The 21,959-nt window shown below is 37.5% G+C and overlaps 1 protein-coding gene across 3 annotated transcripts in view; it reads left to right on the forward strand.

Moving 5' to 3' along the window:
• KHDRBS3 (KH RNA binding domain containing, signal transduction associated 3) overlaps positions 1 to 21,959 on the forward strand; it is a 98,339-nt gene that overhangs the window by 33,067 nt on the left and 43,313 nt on the right. For all 3 annotated transcript variants that reach the window (XR_011337215.1, XM_069854700.1, XM_069854701.1), the window contains exons 3-5: positions 3,814 to 3,930; positions 7,497 to 7,643; positions 15,138 to 15,277. Coding sequence is in view for 2 of the 3 variants with exons in the window: in XM_069854700.1 (XP_069710801.1) it covers positions 3,814 to 3,930; positions 7,497 to 7,643; positions 15,138 to 15,277 (404 nt within the window). In the remaining variant the exon portion in view is untranslated. The remainder of the gene's footprint in view (positions 1 to 3,813; positions 3,931 to 7,496; positions 7,644 to 15,137; positions 15,278 to 21,959) is intronic.

Raw genomic sequence — 21,959 nt, forward strand, 5'->3', positions numbered from 1 at the left:
AAATGTGTTGTCTAGACATGTCATCTGTGCAGCTACTTGTATAGCTATCAGAGCATCTATCTTAAAAGCCAGAGATTTTTGGATTTAAGATGACAGCTTTTGATGGTATTAAAAGTCTGTAGGTAAATTTTTAGGTATACACAACATATTAGCCTATTTGGCTATATTTGACATAAACTATACAACTGAAGTAATATGCTTTGAAACACTGAAGTCTTCTCTGAGCTCCTAAGTCTTCTAGTCAGTGTGATTACATACAAAATGGATTGTTTGCAGCATTTCCATTTGTTAATTAGGATTTCTAGTTTATCTTAATTTTCAAGTAGTTTGAAGTTAAAAAGTGACACTTGGAGCTATGCATTCTATGATTGAATATATACTTACATATTTCTAAATTGCTGTAAAAAAACTGAGTAAAAATATCTGAACATTAAGATTACTGTTACAAATTCAGACTGCAGGTTCTCAACATTCTGAAGTAATTTCAGCATGTGTTACTGTAAATGGAAGATCTCTCATTTTAAATGTATGTAATGTTTATTTTTGTTCCTAATAACTTATGAGTCTATTTTAAAGTAAACATAAGTGATCTTAAGTAATGCTCGGAAAATTGATGTGGTAGTACACTATATGAAAGCTTTAATTTGAGTTTAACTATGAAATCCTTGTTCATAAGTTATGATCCTTTATTTAAGTAGGCTTTGGCAAGGAGGTATTGACTTTGGGAAGTTCAGACTTGTTATGAATTGTTTCCATTTGTTTGCTTTCCTTGAAGTTACACCTTCAGTAATAAAATCAGAAGTCAAAGCTGGAGAAGCCCTCTGGAGAACATCTTGTCCAACCTTCTGTTGAAACCATGGCTGCAGATTAGATTACACAGGCCCCCATCAGTGGCCCTCACTTCTGAGTATTCTTAGCAAAGGGAACTGCTACCATTTTGCTGGGAAACCTGTCTCCAATGTTTTTCTTCTACTGTATCTTATGACCTATGAGAAGAAAATAAAAGGAATAAATGTAATAAAACAAATTGCCTGAAGATTTCTCGAGATTTGGCTTAATAATTTCAGGGAAGACTAATTCATGCAAGGCCTTACATTTAATAGCTTCTATGGACTACGGTAATTTGCTCAACTGTTGTGGTTCTAATTCAGGTCTATACCAGGAATTGAACTTCCAAGTACTAAAGGGAATAAAGTTATGTTTTCATACTGAGTAGATTTAACACTTGCATTTCAACTAAAGCTGCAGTAGGCAGGCTGGCACTAGTGACTTTGTGCATTGTAGGGTGACTGCTGCTGGGCCTCTTTCCATCAGCACTTCCAGTATTGCAAAGGATTTTTTGAGCTGTTATTACTCTGTTATCGAGTGTTCCCAAATTTCTCCAGTGAAATAAGCAGATGACAGAAGCCCATCTTGACCCTTTAGTGACACAGTAATAGAGGAGGAATTAAAACTTACTGTTTCGTAAATTTGAGGCCACAAACAAGTAGTTTAAGCCTGTTTGCTCTTTAGTAGCATTATATTTTTACTTATGCAACCTGTCTTTTTGTTAACATAATTATGTCACCTTAGATTGCAGCAGTGTGAAAGTCGTGGGTTAAGAGATTCATCAGGGATAGCAGATAATCCTGAACAGTAGTTTAAGTACTCTATTGTGGTGTTATTTTGAATGGCATTGTGGTGGTTTTGACCTTTGCTGGCTGCCAGGTGCCCACTAAGCTGTTCTCTCACTCCCATTCCTTAACAGGATGGGGGCGGAAAATAAAATGGAGAGCTCATGGGTAGATAGAAGAACAGGGAGATGATTCAGCTGTTGGTGATGGGCAGAATGCTCTACTTGGGGAAGATTAGTTTATTGCCAATTATTTGTAGCAGTAGGATAGAAATAAAAAAACACCTTCCCCACACACCCTCTACTTCCCAGGCTCGGCTTTGTTCCTAGCTCTTCTACTTCTTCCCCTGAGTAGCACAGAGGGAATGGGAATTGTGGTTAGCTTGTAAGAACACTTCATCTCTGCTATTCTTTCCTCCTTGTGGTCATCCCCAGTTCGATTGGGAGGTTCCACCTGATACAGACCTTCATGAGCTTTTCCAGTGTGGGTCCCTCCCACAGGCTGCAGTTCAAGGCTGCTCCAATATGTGTCCTTTCCTGAAGGACTGTACCCTGTGGAACAAATGGCTCTGGCATAGGTCCCCTGTGGGGTCCCTGATCCAGCCCGAAAGTGTTCCTGCATGGGCTGCTCTCCATGGGCTGCTGCTCATACCAGAAGCCTGCCCCAGCATGAGCTTTCCACAGGCTGCACCTTCTTTCAGGATACATTCACCTGCTCTGCTGTGGGGGCCCTCCATGGGCTACAGGTGGATATCTCCTCCACTGAGGACCTCAAGGGACTGCAGTGGGTGACAATATGCATCAGCATCATCTTCTCCATGTGTTGTAGGAGAATCTCTACTCCAGCACTTGGAGCACCTCCTCCCTCTCCTTCACTGACTTTGGTGTCAGCAGGGCTGTTTCTCACTTATCTCAACTTTGCAAAGTTTTTACCCTTTAAATGTATCGTCACACAAGTGCTGATGGGCTGAGCTTTGGGCAGTGGTGTGTCAGTCTTGAAACTGGCTCTATCCAATGTAGGGGCAGCTTCTGGCAACTTCTCACAGAAGTCACCCCTACAGCATCTTGCTACTGAAACCTTTCCATGTAAATCAATACAAGAATGACGTATTACTTTCAGGAAGTGTTTACAGCATTTCTCTACCAACTCCCAAGTGTAGCTTATGTCTATCAACCTTCTTGTGATCTTTTTTCCCCAACTAAAATAGTCTGTGTACTTTAGGTGAGTCTCCAAGATGTCTCTGTAACTATTGTTCAAATTTTATATACCTTCTGAAATGCACGACAGTGATATATGGAAGTGGACTGCTGAAGTTACCCAGCTTTTCTTCTGGTATCTGTGATTAGGAATATATGCCATATGGAGGAGTGCTTGTAAGAACTTTCACACCTTGTGGCTCAACTAAGTCCTTGAAATCATAAAAAGTGCATTCTATGTGCCTTTTGTTTTCCTTTTTTTTATAACTGGGTTTTTGATAACTCTTAGCCTGCTTTCCCTCTGAAGCATCTTCTGGGCTTAAAGAGCACCAGCTGTATGTTTTGGTGTTTTCTATGAATGGAAAGGGGTGGGATTTCCTTGTCTTCCTTTATTTTTGTCTCACCATTTCTCCCTCATTTAATAATTTAATGACCTAATGCCATGATTATGAACCCCAAGTTCAGTGATGTTGATGGAGGCTGAGTGGCAGTTGAGAATATCTTAAGTGATTCTAGTTTGAAACTGAATTTTATATGCTTATGTTTTCTAGATTTAATTCCTTGCTTGTTTTAGTGTAGGGTATAGTGTATGGATAAATTCATAAATCTTCAGGAGGGGGGATAAGCCAATTAAGTTATTGCAATACAAACCAAAGCTCTGAAGAACAGTATCTGAGATTGCTGCTAACTTTCTTTTTATGGTTATGTACCTGGTAACTATTGTTGAAAACCTGAATTGCAGTTTGAGCACATGTGTTCTCAGTGTTGAACAGGATAAAGTTATCTATACTGTTGGAGTTCTTTGAGATCAGATGCTTCTGTGGTTCGTTTGGCACTTGGTGGAGCCCCCGACATGCTGTTGACTGTCCTACACAGTTCTTACTGAGTGGATAATTTATCTAATAATTGTTGGCACCTAGAACAAATTGATCAGCAAAATATTCTATTTTGTTCATTTATGTTTAAAAATCCAATAAGCTTAATGACTTCTTGTTTTCTTACAGTTCAACTTTGTGGGAAAACTGTTGGGTCCACGTGGCAATTCTCTAAAGCGTTTACAGGAGGAAACACTAACAAAAATGTCTATTTTGGGAAAAGGTTCTATGAGGGACAAGACAAAGGTAAGACCAGAGTATGCTAGTGGAGTGTTTGATACCTAGATTTCATAGTTTTATTAAAATTTTGGGGGACGTGAACAAACCGCGCAACAACAAATGGAGCAAACAAAAAGCCGAGGATAGCCTCATATTGGTTAGATTCCAATGGAGTATATTTTCCAATTCTTTTCTCACTGGCTATTTTGAGGCTACCATGAGTTGTACTTGGATTTCCCCCAAACTGTAATCTTTGGGGGTGTATGTGGGGCGTTACCAGTGGCATGTTCTAATTTGGTCTTGTACAGCTTAAGATGAGTAACATGTGAACATGGCAGTTTTCTTGCTATTGAAAGAACCTGATTTCTAGATAGATCAAAATAAACTTTTTCACATAAGGTAACATTTAGCATTAAATAACATTTCTAGACAAAAAAAAAAGCTCATGACAGGGGAGGAAATACAGCCAGAACAAAACTTCACAGCTCTGATGTAGTTTAAGCAGCTTATGAATGGCGATTGTTTTTGTGGGAAATATTTGGTTATACTGGATGTATCCATCACAAGAGCATAAGTACACAGCAAAAAGAAACCTTGAGCTTGATAATGTTTGTACTTTTCAGTGAATGATGTTTCTCTCTACAATGAAATAAATCACTGGCTACACTTGTAGCAGATAAATGTACGTCAGTGAGATGTCGCCTAAGCTGCCTTTTTTTTGATTGGAGCATTTGTAATGATACAAATTAAAACACTGAATGTATGTCTTGTCTGTAGCATACCGTGTTTTGTAGGACTCTGTGTATATGGAAGAGTGACTTAGAGGGCTGGATATAGATAACTTCCAAAACTATATATTTTTCAGCATATTGAGCTATCAGCAAAATATAAAGGTTTATAGGGTATTTTTCAAGAACTTGATCAGAGCCCATACAATTATGTTCTGTGCAGTGTAAGATCTAACTCTTCCTTTTAATTTATTCTTGAATATTTCTATTAAGTAAGACGTTTTAGTTTATCTAAGGGTTAGATGAAAGTGAAATCTCTTGAACAATATTTTATTCTACTGGTGAACAGGAAATTGGAGCAAACCTTGTTTTCAGAAGTGACGTCATATAAAACAAGATTTAATGGCATGAACTCTAGTTCAAAAATTAATAACAGTGCTTCAAAACTGAAAATAGGATATTTTTGCAGGAAATGTTTTAGAGTTCTTGTTACAGGTGGCAAAATGTTTGTAACTACCTCTTTTTTGCCTGTGATAATGTAAGTTACTCTTGTGCACAAATCTGCTTAAGAGATTTAGGTCTAAGAGCACATTAAGGAAAGGGTTTTCTTACATCTTGAGTCCTTAGTCCTTAATCTGAATTCTAGAATCAGTCTAGGCTTCAATTTGTTGCTTTTTTCAACATCTGAAGGACCATTTCAGCTAACTAATTATGATGTATAATAACCAAATTATTAATTCTTTGATTAACACATCTTTTCAAGCTATATTTTCACTTCATCCCTGACTTTCCACTAGTCAGCCCAGAGACATATTCTGCTAAACTACTCATGTTCTCATGTATCTATGGGAGCATGAAAAAGTAATCATACCTGTTTCAAAATTTCTTTATTCCATGACAAGATGGCCTTTTAATTGCAAATCTGAAAAAATAAGTTCAAGCCTTCTACCCTAATAGGTTATTCAAGTGTTACCAATAGTCTGAGATTGGCATAGGCCCTTCAATACCTTCAGTATTCTGAATGATTTACAAAAGGTTAAAGAAGCCAAATTTAAGGTAACATTAAAAATACATAGCAGGTAGTGCCTAAAGAAATTTAGAACCTAAATCAAAGGAGGCGTAATGAAGATGAAAACGGACAGTACTATGAGCATATCTTGCTGAATACTGCTACTTCTGATGTAAAGCAGTAGACTTCTAGGGCTGCTATCTGGCTCTTGAAAGCTTGCTAAGTAGTATGGAAAGCAAAAGGCTCTATGGGTACAATGGATTACAGGGCAAAATACATCAACTGGCTTTAGTAGGTAGATTGCCAGTTGCCTTGTGCTGTTGTGCTTCTTAAGCTGTGCTAGTACTCTTCTGTTGTGCACTGTGCTGTACCTTTGAACAAGGTAGAAAGCAAATAGGATAAGCCTTCTCATAAGGCTGCAGGAGTGCAGTACTGCGGGGATACATCTCTACTGAAAAATTAAATCAGGTTGCTCAAACAATTGTAGATTTTGTGAGAAGATGGAGAATTAAAGGACAGGTGTTTTGTTGGTTTTTGTTTTGTTTAAATCGCCACATTGTTCTCTTAGCTTTCTTGTTCTACATCTGGTTTGCCTTCATACTTTTGGCAACTCAGGTTCATATGCCTTGAATAGTTGTGCTTAAGCACTTAAGTGAGAAAGTTCCTATTAAAACTGTATTTTTGAGCTGAAATGTTTTAGTTCCTATTTCTAAGATCTGATACTTGTATTGGCAAGATAATGGTTTTGCTGACCAAGTTTAATCCTACTGAATTTGGTCTCTTATTATTCTTGCTGTAAATGCTCGCCCTGTGAACTAGATTGTATTAAAACATCTTGAGTCAAACACAAAGTATGATGGCAATGTTATGAGAAGCAGAAATAATTGTCACTTATAAACCTCAATCCTTAATTAAGGTGTGTGTGAAATTTCAACTATCACTGAAACTGTAATTTTAGCAGTTTAAAGAATGAACTACGTGGTTGTTGCTAAATGTGAAAAACAGCAGGGAGGAATTCTTATGGCTTTTTTTTTAGATTGCAGAACTGCTAAGAATTTGATACAATATTGTCTGGTAATACAGTGAAATAATTTTTAATGGTGGTTTAGTCTCTTGGATTGCCCCAGACACACGAGGGGAACGTGTCAGAGATTAACAAATGTACTTTACGTTGAACGTTTTCCATGTGAATGCAAGTATTTGAGAACTGAGCAATGCTCTGGCCCATGGAAATCAATTTCAGTCATTGAAGCGTTGGGTGAAGGAGAATAAAAGAAATCTGTTCTGAAATAGCTAGCGAATTCTTTCTAGTATCTTCCTCGCTGGTCTTACATGCTGTTAGTTTTGTATCCAAGTAACACTGTTCCACATAGGGCGTACTTGGGGATAGGGATCTCTGTGTGAACAGAAAGTAAATGTGAGCTATGTGATAATATGAAGAGACTGAAATAATGTTGGCAGAAGAGTATTGCTCCTGTGGAATAATAGATCAAGCCTGTTTCTAAATACCTTTGAGAAAAGAAGCTTCGACTTTGTTCTGTGTTTGTTTTCTGTATGGAAAAAGGTGCACTGCTGGGACCTTTCCCCCTTGTGCTGCAGTTTCTGTGTATGCAATAAGCTGATGGATCCTATTTTGCTTGTTACATCACACTAGTGTTCATAAGCAAACTGATAGTATTCTGATATTCAGTAACATGATTGGTTTGAAAGGGTGTCAGAAAAGTATGTAATTTTAGTGTATTGGTTGACATCTGAACGTAAGTAAACAATATGTGCACATGCCTTTGCAATTCTAATGCTTTCATTATGTATTTAAAGTATGGGGGGAAAACGCCAACCTTTTTCTTATTTTGTAGGAGGAAGAGTTGAGGAAAAGTGGAGAGGCAAAATACTTCCACCTGAATGATGACCTGCATGTTTTAATTGAAGTATTTGCTCCACCTGCAGAAGCATATGCCAGAATGGGACATGCATTGGAAGAAATAAAGAAATTCCTCATCCCTGTTAGTACTTTTTTTTTTTTTTGTAAAATTCTGGTAGTCTTAAGTAGTTTTGTCTCTAAAGCTAAGGTACTGTATGTTGGTGAGGTCACATTTAATCTCCTTCACTGGTGACAAGTCGTTTACAAATACTTTGAATTCTGATATAGGCAGTTATTTGGGGAATGTGTACCTGCCCACATATATGCTTATCTTGTGTGTCCTGTAATAAAAAAGCAACTTAGTCTTGCTTTAACTTGTCATGTGCAAAGTGCTTGAGTTTAAAAATAACCAAAGTCATAATCTGAAATACAGAAAAACTAGTTTACTTTGAAGTAGTGCTTTTCTAGGTTATGTACACATGAAACATCAACATAGGGTTCTGTTTTGCGAACAATAAATAAATTTGAAATTGTAGTATTGCTCTCACCCATACTTCGGGTTCAGTGTTCAGTGCTGAGAATCAATACAGTTTTATCTTGTATCTTTAGTTTTCTCACAACACTGGTGATACATGGTTTATACTTGTCTTCTTCTGTATACTTCCACTGCTGATCTATGGACATATAAAGCCAGATGTGAGTTCCAGTCCAAGTTTGTACTCCAGGTTTAGGATGTTTATAGATACTGATGTTGCGATGTCTTTTCACAGAGGATTCATTTATTTGCTTCTCATGTAAAGCTGGACCTTGATTGGTTTGCAATATTAAACTACTTAGAACCATCTACACTCTTAAGAAGCTGGGGCATTTAAGTAGGTCTTACTGTTCGTAAAGTTTCTAACTGTATTAGCTCTTAAAGGAATGTGGTTCTATTTTTATTGCTTATCAATGAATGAGTATAGAAAGCAGAGAATGCTTAAGGTGCATTGACTTCTGTTCAATTTCTCTGCTGAGAAAGCTATCCAACTATTATTGGTAAGTTTCAGGTCTTGGAAATGTAGGAGACCTGGCTAAGGGAACTTTGCCAAGGTGTGTTTCTGACAGCACCACACAAATGTTTGAATATAACCAGTGTAGGTGTATTCGGGAGCAGCTGGGGATGCTTGTTGTATGGTTACCACAGCTTGTTTCAGAACCACAGAATCGTTTAGGCTGGAAAAAGCTTTTAAGATCAGAGCCCACTGTAAACTGTTAGGGGCAGAACTGCCAGCTGTTCTCTAGGGTGAACAGTTGGTGCTGATGACCTGACAGTGCTACTGAAGGCACTTGAGGGATTTTGGTTTGTACTAAACCTAGTCTAGATCCATGAAACTAAGCCCCTGCGCTTCTGGAGTTGATTATGTGCTCTGTGAGTGTTCTTGACTATAAGTTAGTTTCTGTCCCACTACTACTCCATGACCTGAACCAGTGCATGATAAGTAATGACCAACAGGAGGTTCACTTAGGAATACACGCTGATGTAAAATAATGCACTAATATGAATATATTTTTCTGTAAGTACAGAATGGGTCTGGAGGGAAAGTTTTAGAAGTGGCTGAGTGAACTGAGGTTTAGTCTGGAGAACAGGAGGCTGAGGGGAGACCTTATCACTCTCTACAACTTCCTGGAAGGAGCTTATAATGAGGCAGGTGTTGGTTTCTTCTCCAAGTCACAAGTGATAGGACAGGAGAAAATGGCCTCAAGTTGTGCCAGGGAAGGATGTTGGGAAAAATCTTTACTTGAAAGAGGGATAAAGCATTGGAACAGGCTGCCCAGGGAAGTGGTTGAGTCACCATCTGTGGAGGTGTTCAAAAAGCATGTAGACATGGCACTTAGGGACCTGGCTTAGTAGACATGGTGGTGTTGTGCTGATGGTTGAATTAGATGATCTTAGAGGTATTTTTCAACTTTAATGATTTGATGATTCTGCAACTTAAGACAACCTCCACAAATGTTGTGAGCATTATGTTCTATTATAAAGAAGCAAGCCCCACCATGACTGTGTGCAGGTTCCAAATGACTTTCGTTTTGAAGTATATGAAGATATAAATAAACATACTGCTGTTTAAATATCTTAACTTGTTCTGTTGAGTTTCTCCTACCTAATATTTGTAGGAATGCTGGGCTGGCATAATGTCAGTGCTTAATGTATTTACATGGTTCATGATTAGATTGTGTGAAGAGATAAGTGAGGACTAAGCTTTTGGCTATTCTAGTGAGGAAGCAGCTGGTTTTAGATGAAAAAAATGCTCAATTTGAAGTAGTTTTTGCATGCACTGGAAACAAGAATATGTTGTCTGTCCCCTTCATTGGCAAACTTATTTTTCTTCATTGAGGTTGATTCACCTAACATCATAATAAATGAATTGAGCTTATTGAAGCCTAGCCTTTACTGCTGTTAAGTCAGTAGAATTGCGGACTCTTAATGAGCAGGTTCCATTCATTAGCTTACTTTTCTGTCTTAGTTTTTGATCATTGCATCATTATTGTAGCACCAGTTCAGCTCAGTACATAATCTTTTCTGAATGATGGGAGCAAGCCAACACTGCTTATTTCCCTTTGACTTTTCAAATGTCTTATGAGATGGTTCGAAATCATAGGATGACCTGATTTGGAAGGGATCATCTTTTCCAACTATTATCCCTTCATAGAAGAACCTCCAAATTTGCACTATGTGCCTTAATTTCTTCTGCCTCCCCCCTCCCTTTTGCAAGAGCCACTTCAGGAAGCAATACAGAGTACTGTACTATGTCCTCTCTAGGACTACTCCCATTTTAGTTAACTGCTGCCAAATGCAACTTCTTTTTTTCTTTAAGGTCTCTTGTGGCCTTCTTAGCAAATTACTAGTTATTTCAAGTAAGAAATCCTGCTCTCAGTATATGTGATTATGATTTTAATTTGTTATCCTTACAATGTAAGCTAGCTATACCTTCCAACAACTTTAACTGCTGATCCTAACTTATAAATATTGTCACTGTTCAGTTTTTGGACCACACCTGAATATATCATCGCAATTGGCACTAGAATGTAGGATACAAAGGATCGTTGTAGTAGCTGACTGTAGCAAAAATGCCTTAGTCTTTTCTCAGATCTTTTCAAATCCGAGAGTAAGCTCCTTTGTGTTGAAGTTCACCCTTAAGCAGCTGTAGCAATGTACTTTCCTTTGAAATATTGGTGTAGCTGTAAGATACAAAACCTTCTGACTCTAGGTTATTTTGGCTGTGCACAGGACAGTTTACCTGTCTTCTACAGGTGGAGCAGTAGCTTCTGACTTGGAGTATACTCTTGTGTCCTTCAAATAAGCCAAACTTTTGTTCTAGCCAAACCCTCTGCCGGATGGGTGGTGGTTTGGTGGGTGTTTATTAATTTCTCAGAATTACTTCTGTCAGTTAAGACAAAAAGCCAGGTACTTCCACCATCACCTCCCCCCAGAATCCTGTGTTATACCATGATTACTGCAGTTTTAGCCAGTAGGACTTTTCTTAGTCAATTTTTCTTAATTTTTGAGTAGTGGTAGTCATTCTTCTTTTGACAGCTATGGCATTATTATACTTTGTGTATTATCCAAGGTATGTGTTTTCCTTTTCTTTAAAGCAAGTTATAGAAATATTTTCTGAGAACTATCTGTATTGGTCAGTTTACAATGTAAGCAGAATTTACATGTTTTTTCTTTAGTCTACCTTGTCTTGTTTTCAGTTTTAAGATGTGGTGGTGAAAGTGTTTAATGGCATTTGGAAGAGCTGGTGGGTTTTAGAAACTGGCACACTTTAAACAAGCTGGTGAATAACTGAAAGGTATGTTTAGAAATGTGGCTGGAAACCTGATAACTGTGTATTGCTCACAGCCAAGATAAAGATCTGCTTGGGAATTTTGCAAAACCTCATAGGGTTTGCCAGGATCTGTCTTAACATTAAATAAATTTTTTTATAGTAGATAAATTGGAATAAGGTCTGAAATTGCAGATGATCCCAAGGAGAGCTGCTGCCAGTGTGTTGATCGAGGCTGGGTGAAAATCACTTAAAATCTACCAGAACGTTTCTTAGTTGGGTCATGTAAGTAGTCCCATGTAGGGAGAATTTCGTGCCTGTAACTTGATGAAATACTCATTCATGCAGAAGAAAACATTTTCGATGCTTAGAGAACACTGCAGTTAGTCAGGATGGGTAATATTGATAAAATTAGTACATGTGTTCACTTGAAATTAATCAGCAGCATTTGACTGAAATCTGAGTGTCACCTCTGCCTAAACTGTGAAGGGGAGGAGTGCAGTCTAAAGGGTTTCTATGTCCATCATGTTCTGAGTGAGAGATTTTCTCCTTAATTTGACTTGAAGTGTGCTGTTTTCCAGCAGTGGGTTTTCATAAATTGACCATCTGTTACTGTTAATTGAAGAATCCATTTCAGAGTCTAATGGATTAACAGTGCTGCTTATCATGGCTACTTGTATTGTTACTTCCTTGTGCTGCCTCTTCACTCTGTGTCCTCCTGCTGCCTCTTGCATATGTGATAAGGACCATATTTTTCTTTCCTGTGCCTTTGTGCAGTGGAGCCCTTGTCTATGACTAAGGCTGCTGTCATGTCTAGTAGTGTGCTACAGGGAAATGAGGAAGCATTAGGAAGAAAAAGAACTCTGCATGTGCAGTGGTAACCTAAGCGTGTCTCCAAGAAATTAAATGAAATTAATATCAAATGATCAAAGTTATTTTTCTAGGAGCCCGGTACTGAGGAAGATGTCTTGTGGAGCAGTTATAAAGAGCACCTTTGATATGTGTTATGACAGAACTTTAAGATCCAAGTATTGTGGTTGTGGTAGAATTTTAACAACTCTTTAGCATTTTTTAAAGATCAAAGTTCTTTTTTTCTATACGTTACATAGGATTTTGCATTCATAGCCACTGCTGATTGAGCAACAAGGTATAAATATGAAGTGATTTTCTGTATCGTTAGCCACAGTAGTGTTCGATTGCCTGTTTCTGTTCTGCTCTCTGTGATGGTTTGACTGTGCATTGGTTCAAGGTGGTTCTATAACGGGATCTGTTTCTTAAGTTTGTTATGCAGTTGAAACAGTTGATTCAGTCTTCCAGACTTTTCTTCATTTTGTTTGGTTGATTTCCACTGTTGAATAGAGGATAATCTCAGGTGGACAGTTTTGTGACTTAAATTTCAAAGCCTATTTAAGACAGCTTGGAAAAAATGCCTTTGTAGTGCCACTCTTTAACACTAGTATTAGGCTGGTGTGAAAATAATTGCAGTTTTTTACCATCAATGTTAAAGCAATATATCTCAGCTTAGAATTAATTTTTTTAATTGAAATAAGAATCATTACAATCTATGCATTTTTGCCAGAAAGTCTGTTCTGTTAACATAGAATTCTAGAGTCCTTGAACTGTTAGGTTCTTCAAAAGTGTGTTGAGCTGCTGCTTGGTAGTGGAAAACCCCATCTTGTAGGAAGTTGTTGAGATGTTTGAAAATGTGGTAATTGGTGAGAGAGATCTGGTGAGTAAGCTGGGTGAGGTAGAGTTTCATAGCCCTGTTCATACAGCTTCTGTGGAGTCATTCACAAGACATGTGGTTGAGTAATGTTGTGGAGAATTGGTCCTTTTCAATTGACCAATGTTAGACAAACAGTTGGATGTCACAGTTCTTGATGCATTGCGCTAATTTCCTGGCGATATTTCTCTGCTGTGATGACTTTGCCAGGATTCAAGAAGTTGTTGTGGATGGCTCTGCTTGCTGACTACAAAGCATCCTTCTTTGCATGCAGCTTTGGTTTGGGCAAGTGTTTTGGTGCTTCACTTTGATCCATCTACTGTATAGAATACAATCGGTTATCATAAAGAACCCTTTTTTTCTCATGTTACAATGCGATCAAGAAATAGATCATTTTTGCTGCCCAAAACCGCAGAATGGACTCTGTAATGGTGGTGATATTTGGTTTCTGTTGAGCTTGTGTGACATGTGGCACCCATTTGTTCAGCCTTCTTGATTTTTTTTTTTCCAGTTCAGTTCAAATACCATTGTGGAATGGTCAATGTCTAGTTCTTCTGCAACCTCTTAAGTTGTTTTGAGTGGGTCTCCTTCAATAACGGCCCTCATCTGACAGCAATCTATTGCAGAATTATGTCTGTGACCCTCTTTGTCTTCAAGGCTCTTGTTTCAATTACTGTCATGTTTTAGCCCCAGCCAACTAAATGTAGGCAGCTAAAACCATACAGCTGAGCTTCTAATATCCCCAGCTCTGCAGGGAAAAGTGAGAGGGAGATGAGAGGAAAGATTTGAGGATTGGAAACTAAGACTACAGCTTTAATGAAATGATAATTAAAGTAATAAAACATATATGAATATGAGATCACGCCCCCACCCCTTGATGATGGTATGTCATCACAGATATCACTAGCAGTTTCTATTGCTTTGTCCCCTTTGGAACTCCTATGTCAAAAATAGCTTGGATTTGTTTTTTACATCTTTAATTTGACATTGTAATATAAGAAAGAATAAACAGTGAAAATAAAAAGACTGGTTTAAATAAGCATCACTATTTACAATGAAATAAAGACAATTGTTGTTGTACAAACCCAAAGTTAGATTTCCATAGGAGATGCAGAACCTTTGTTTTGTGATTGAGATGGGAAAGGCAGTGTTCAGACAAACCTTCTGCCTTTGAAATGGCGGAACTTGTAGAAGGTAAAAGCTATTATATGAGAAATGTCACTTCTCCCTTATTAGAGGACCTATTAATGTTTTGATACTTAGTGTGTATGCGTACGCGCTGACTAAAGTATTTCTGTCTCACCTTTACAGATGCCTTCTGTGCCTCACCTTAAGTGGAGCAAAAATGGTAGAAAAACGTACAGCTAGAGTTCATTATTGTATCTATTTTATTACTGTGTGTATGATGTGTTAAGTTTCAGAGATAGTCAGTCCCTTGTGTATTTGAGAAGTATCATATTAATTCTGTGTAACTTCAGCTTTTTTTAGATAGACCTTGAGAGAGGATTTGTGCAGAATAAGAAACAAGCCACGTGTCTTCAAAATTGTTTAGTATTGCATGTTCTAGAACTGAAATTCTTGGAGTTATTTTGGTGATAGTGTTTGTATTGAATTAACTTGTTTATGCCTTCTCTAACTCCTGATTTTAAGTCTAGCTGTCTAATGTATTCCTTTGTTGTCAGGGGCTCATCTCTACAGAGTTTTGTCTATTGATTTGCAACACAAGGCAGTGCCATTTTTCCTATTTATAACACACTACAGTTCTCCAGCTGGAACTACAAGCAAGATCTCAGCTCAGAAATGGGACTTTGGTGGCGGTTGTTTTTCCCCCTCTCTACAGCATTTTAACATTGGCATTTTAATTGATAAAGCTACATGTATGTAATATGCAGTGGGAAAGAGAAACACACCAGAGCAAAACTTGCAGTTACTGTGTAGAATACTGTTAGAAATTTGACTAATATGCCTAGAGCATTCTGCATGTTAAACTTTTTCAATGGGGTGTTCAACTTTCTAAGAGAAACTTGCAGAAGCACTGTTTACTGTTACTGCCTTGATGTGATGATTCAACAGCTTGCTTTTTTCTTACTGTGCCCCCTCTTTTTAGGACTACAATGATGAAATCAGACAGGCACAGCTTCAAGAATTAACATATTTAAATGGTGGTTCAGAAAATGCAGAAGTTCCAGTAGTTCGTGGAAAAACATCTATTCGAGCAAGAGGAGTACCAGTTCCTGCTTTGTCCAGGTAAGTATATTAACTGCAGTGGAGTTTGGTTAGACTGTGTATATTTTAAGCTTCTCCCTTTGAACACAAGGAAAACTCCTAGAGCGCAATGATGAAATATGTGAAGGACCACCAAAATAAAAGTAAAAGATAAGGGAAACAAAGCCTGATTTTTTTTTTTTGAGGGCATTCTAATTAGCATGGACTGCCTTAACAATGATTTTGAAGTTTTTTTATGAAACTTGGTTGGTACCGAAGTCATGTTAAGAAATTACGTACATCAAAGATGCTTAATCCTGCTGTGACCAGCACAGTAAGACTTCTGTTCTGCTTGACTTGTACTTTCAGTTGTTTCTTAGGTGCATGTAGGGTCTCTATATCAGTCCTGTGGAGCTCTTGGCTTTGAAAAACATCTTGCCTTGACATGAAATTTCAACTCAATTTCTCTAACTTATGGGAAATTCTTATTCCTTTCACTGTATTATGAAGTTTTTATAGTCCTGGTAAAACAATGCTATGGAAGTGTTTTGAAGGTAGAGTTTGGGTTTAGCCTCATCTGTGTTCTGCTTATTTTGTTAAAAACTTCCTTTGATTCAGGAATAGGCCTATCTACAGCTTCTTTTGATTTATTTTTGTTCATCACAGGACGTGTCTTTTTACTCTAGCATCCCCTATCTTCCTTGCAGTACTGAGATGACAGCTTCAACTACTTTGAGTCCCAAAGTATGAAAACAAACTAAAATGTGTAACTGTTTCTGTTACAGAGATTGTGGTTGCAGCAACTAAGTGTAAATGTTTTCTACAGTGAACTATTTTCTTTCAGTTATGGCTATGGTGTTTGTTAATGTGAGCTTGAAACTTACATTTCAGCTTTCAAAGTAACTTCAAAATAATTTTCTTGAAGTATCTTTAACTCAGATTAAGTTTGTTAAAGGAAAAAGCTGAGGAATGTTCTGTTCTTACAGATTGTAATTACTTGTATTCTGTAATGACTGGAAATGCAATGCAGAATTAAGCTTAATCTAGAGAATTTACACTTACTGTTGGCTGTATCCTATCACAATCAAATTTTCTCTAAATAAGCAAGTTTTTGTTCTTAATCTTAAATATTGTGTAATATCTGTTCTGCTTCTTTATTGATGTTTTCTGGAATAGTGGTAAGATACCAAGATTCACATCTTAAGCATTGTCATCAATGACACAAAAGTTCTTGCAATTTAGACATCTCTTTTGATTTTGGAGATGGGATATTTGACAATTTTACTTCAGTTCGGTTTTTAACTTTACCATAGATGCCTGTACACATCTTCTGAAGGTGCTCAGTACAGAGACACTCAGTTCTAGCTCATGTTTTCCTTACTTTTTGTAAGTCCTTAAGCTACTAAAGTTGTTTGGTTAGCACTAAAGTTTTATACCTAATTTTCACTTATGATATTTAGCACATGCATGCATAGTTATCTTTCTGTAGTACTTTATTTCTAACATTTGTAGTGCCATCATCAGGATTTTATGAAAACTTTTTCATACCTCTTTTCTGTAAGACATACATGCTACTAGGTAGTTCACTAGATCCTCTGTAGTTCAACCAGTTGGCCTGCAACTGTTGGAAGTGCCCTCAGGGTAAATTTAAGGTATTAGCATTTGATTTGGAGATGACTGCTAAAAGTTGAATTTGTAATGTCTTATTTTGTACGTGTTGGGAAGAAAATGAAAAGGTTTTGAGTTTGTTACTTGTTTGTACTTTAAGGCTTGTCTTAAATTCTTAGACTCTCTCCCTTCAAATTGAAGTGGTCTGTTAGCATAAAAGTTTTCTTGAGTGAAATCAAATGCCATTGCTACTGAGATACTGCAGCCATTGAATTAAAGATCCTACTCAGTTGCAATGCTCGGATTCTTTATCAAAATAATTTTGGTGAGTAATGCTCTTGTTGAAGGAAGGCTTTCTTAGTGGTAAATAGAACAGCTTTAGTAGCAGGTGTCCCTGGGATGTCCAGAAGAGGTTGAAGCCAAGCTTGAAGACTTATGAAATGAAGGCTAGAACCTTGATCCTACCCTATCTTTATCATCTGTAGATTATTTTTAATATATCAACCTTGATACTTGAAACATCCTATGAGGATGCAATAACTAAGAGTGTTTCAGTTCAGTTTTTTTAAGCCTTTATTCCTGAACAGTTTCACTTAAGCCCAAAGTACTAATTTATACTATTTTACTCCTTATCAGACATGTTGAAACTGGAGATAATGCATCTTATCAAGTGCCTTTTAAGAAGACTTATGTGTATATTTAGTTCCATACCTAAACTTTATGTTGTGAAAAATAATACATTTGTCATCCTTTCATATATAATTCTAGCTTGTGCACATGTAATTCTTGGATATGGTAAGTGATTTCCTACTGGTTGTGTTTTGGTAACTTTATTCTTCCATTTCTGGCTTTTTGCAGATTTTCTTGACTAAATTTTTATTGCTCTGGTGTCGAATAAGAATTTGGAGATGAGCAGATGGGATTTGCTGTAGAAAGGTTGTGTAGTTTACTTCTAGTAGTGTGCTTTTCATGTCATTGATCTTGGGTGTATAGCTGCTTCCTTCTGCCCTCTTGCCCCCCTTTTTTTTCCTTTGTCCTAATACTGTTAGAGATTATGACCTTCAGATGTAAGCACAGCATTTCTATTCTGTGACAGATCTGATGCTGAAGTATTTAACCTCTTTAGGTAGTACATGTTGCTTCTGTGCATCCAGAGAAGACGTGACAGTCTTTCCCTAGTGAAAGTCTGGGTTGTATTCCTTTTGGTTTTACTGGACGTTGTTCTTACTTGCCTCCAAAAACATCTATGATGCTCATGGGCAGGGGCACCTTCCACTAGACCTGGGTGCTCCAAGCCTCATCCAACCTGGCGTTGAACATGGGCAATGATGAGGCATCCACAGCTTCCTTGTGTTTGGGCAACCTGTTCCAGTGCCTCACCACCCTCACATTTCTTGTTTCCAATCCAAATCTACCCTCTTTCAGTCAGTTCAATGCCGTTATCTCTTGTCCTGTCACTACAGGACTTGGTAAAAAGTTTTTCTTATAATCTCCCCTTAAGTATTGAAAGGCCACAGTGGGGCAGAGCTGGTTGGATTCACTCTCCTGATAGAGAGCAGTTGTATTTGAAAGCAGGTATTTTGGCCTCGCTGCAGTGAGGGGAAGAGTATTGTGGTCAACTGAAATACGTTTAGGTTTTTTCATGCTTTTCAATCATTTGTCTTTGACCAGTTTCTGCTACTCTAGAATGGAGATCGTTCAACTTTTTCTGGGCTAATCCTGGCAATCCTTGTAGTGGTGTCTTAATGCACTGTAGAAGAGCGTATTTGCTGCTTTAAGCAAAGTATACTTAGCATTTGGCTGTAGAACTAAGCTTGTCAGAATGTTGTGGCTACTTTTTCTCCTGATGAAGTTAGCCCAGTCTCCAAGTGATGGCATTCTACATGGAGAAACTTCAAGCTTCTCCTAAAACAAGCTATTTATCCTGCACTGGTGTGACCTCTGAGGAACAGGACAGATTTTTCCCTCAGGATTATCCATTAAAGTAATTTCTCATAGAGCCAATATGTAGGAATAGTCTAATTGAAGTAATAGCAAAATTCTCTTATACCCTTGCATGAGATTGCATATTTTTTCCATTTATTTTATCTGTATTTCTGTCTATGCGGGGCTGGGATATTAATGGTTGAATTCCTGTCACTCTGTCTCTAGGGTAAAATCTAACTGCTACAGAATTTTTGGTTTAGAATTTGCTGTCCTGTGTGTCAGAAGTAATATGAGGTGATATGGATTACTGCTGTAATGTGTTCACAACCTCCAGTGCTTTGTTAGTCACCGGATCAATCTTAGTCTTTCTTCTTATGGCTGGATTCAGCTGATTTCTTGAAGAGTTGCTTCTTGTTGAGAACATGTAGGAGTGCAGAAGACTGTAGCACAACTAATGTATTTGGGAAAGCCAGTTCAGCTTCCAGGGCAGAGGCGGGTATTGTGCTCTGTTTTGTTTCTTTGATCTTGTAATAAACCTCCCACTTTCTTCACAACAGAAACATGAAGATACCTATTACTGTTTTCAAGTCAAAATACGAAATAAGATTTGCATAACTAACTTCAGTGGTGACTCACACTAAAAACATGAAAAGGCAGGAGTCCTGGTACCTGGATGTCATGGTTCAATATTTTGGTGCTGACACTTTAAAATAACAGGTCTTATTTTTCAGATGTCTAATGTAAAACCTGAACAAAAATATTTACTGTTTGAGGAACACTGACAGTAGTTGATTTTGGTCAAAGGAAGTTGTTAACATTGTTAACATTGTTAACAACTTGTTATACTGATTTATTGAACAGTTTAGATCACTGCAGGCATATGGAACTATGCATCCTAGGACTCGATGATCCAGTGGGTCCTTTCCAACCTAGTGATTCTATGATTCTAATGAATTACAGGTGTTTCCTTGTTGAATAATGCAGTGTTAGGAAACTAATTTTAAAGCGGTTCTTCCATTTACTTCCCTTTTTGGAGGGGAGATCCTGAAAAAAAGCTTCCTATTGCATGGTATCATTTAACTTTTCTTCTGCTAAAGCAAAATGAAGAAAAGCTTTTAACTGACTTGACCTGTCATTTAACAGTCAAATTTAATTTACTAACTCAGTTATCCAGTAAAAGAAAAACTTGAAATAAAAATCATAGAATCATTTGGTTAGAAAAGGCCTTTGAGATAGTAGGGACAGGCATGATTGGACTAACCCGTATCCCTGACTACCTCATGTCTACCTGTCTTTTAAATATCTCCAAGTATGATGACTTGGGAGGCCTGTTCCAGTGCCTGATAATCCTTTCATTGGAGAAATCAGTATAATTTTAGAGCGAAAGAAGTGATAAATGAGAAGATAAAGTAGAACTATTGTGGAGAGAAGATGGAAGTGAGTATTGGCTGGAAGCTGTTCCTGCTATGGTCAAGGGCCATAACTCAGTTTGCTGGAAACTTCCTTGAAACACTGTTTGCTATATGAGACTACTAGATATGTCAAAATGTTGTTAATAAAGGCCAAAGAGGAAGTATTTAAATAGTTTTCTATGGAAGTATTTCAGCTGAGTGTGTTGGTAAAACAACACTATTTTAGTACTAGTGAATTACTTCTAAACATTCACAGATGTTTGGTCAGGCATAGTATAATGTGGCTCTGATTGGTACTAGATTTTCTTTGGAATGTTTTTCCAGGTATTAAATGCTTTATGGCATCAGTTAGAAAATACTGATATTGATCAGTTACAAAATACAGTTAATTAATATTTTAACTGTACACAGTAAGGCAAATATTTATTTTTTATACATTAAGATTATCTTTTATACTGTATTTTGAAGTTACTCTTGCACATTCTAGAGAATGGTTTTCCCATTCTTTAAAGTATTTTTGATAGCTTCATAGAAACGTAGTGCTTTGCTTTTTATTCTCATATGAAATCAGAAGTCTAAATAATGAAATAACATTGTGGAGGGAAGATTCAGGTTCCAACAAAAGTATATTGTCTTCAAGGGATACTGTGACATATGAGTTATGTTAGATTATTTCCCCCCACTGTTCTTGTATGTTATTCGGTGTGTAGTGAAAACAAAAGATATTAAATGAGTTACTGGGATTTGCTTTATTTGTTCTAGTCCATGGTACTCAGTTTGAAAAAGACCTTTTTACTACAGAGCCTGTAAGGTAATTACATAGCATTGTGGTATAGATATAACTCTTAATGTAACCACCTAAATTACATGAAATTTGAAGACAGGTATGAGGGATTCAGTGCCCATTTGTGTACACCATTAGTCTAAATATATTGGCAGTCTCAGTACTGTAAAAGGTGCTCTGGTAGGTATTGAAGTGGATGTTTAAATGACTTCTGAAACGGAATGAGATGATAGCATGGTAGCAAGGAGAGAAAATAAAGATAAAAGCCTCTTATTTCAGAATATAAGCAGGTAGTTGAGTCTGACATGGGCTGACAAATGAATTTTTATTATGTAAAACTTTAAAAGCTTGGGCATAATGCCTTGTGGCCTATGGAAATGGAAACAAAGATCTGTAAGAAAGGCAGTGGAAGGATTGGTGACTAACAGGCAAGGAAATGTATTGAGAGACTGATCAAATTTCAGATTCAGAAGCATTCTTCTTGAGGGTTAACATAGCATAGTTTTCTATCGTAGAATCATAAAATAGTTTGTGTTGCAAAGGCCATCTGTCCCAACAGCTCTGCAGTGAGCAAGGACATCTTCAACTAGATCAGGTTGTGGAGAGCTCCATCCAACCTAACCTTGAAGGCTTCTAGGGATGGGGCAACTACCACCTCTCTGGGCAGCCATTTGTTTTACCACCTTCACTATAGAAAATTTCTTTCTTATATCAAGTCTGAATCTACCCTCTTTTAGTTTAAAATCATTACCCCTTGTCTTATTGCTACAGGCCCTGCTAAGAAGTGTGTTTCAGTCTTTCTTGTGGGCCCCCTTTGTGTATTGAAAGGCTGCAGTAACGTCTCCCTGGAGTCCTTTCTTCCCCATCTCTGTGAAGGACCTTGCACTTGGCCTTCTTGAACATCATGATGTTCACACGGGTCCAATTCATGGAATCACAAGATGGTTGGTGTTGGAAGGACCTATGCTAATCATCCAGTCCAACCCCTATCTTA

Source organism: Phaenicophaeus curvirostris, chromosome 3 (assembly GCF_032191515.1).
Source record: "Phaenicophaeus curvirostris isolate KB17595 chromosome 3, BPBGC_Pcur_1.0, whole genome shotgun sequence".
Taxonomy (NCBI): Eukaryota; Metazoa; Chordata; class Aves; order Cuculiformes; family Cuculidae; genus Phaenicophaeus; species Phaenicophaeus curvirostris.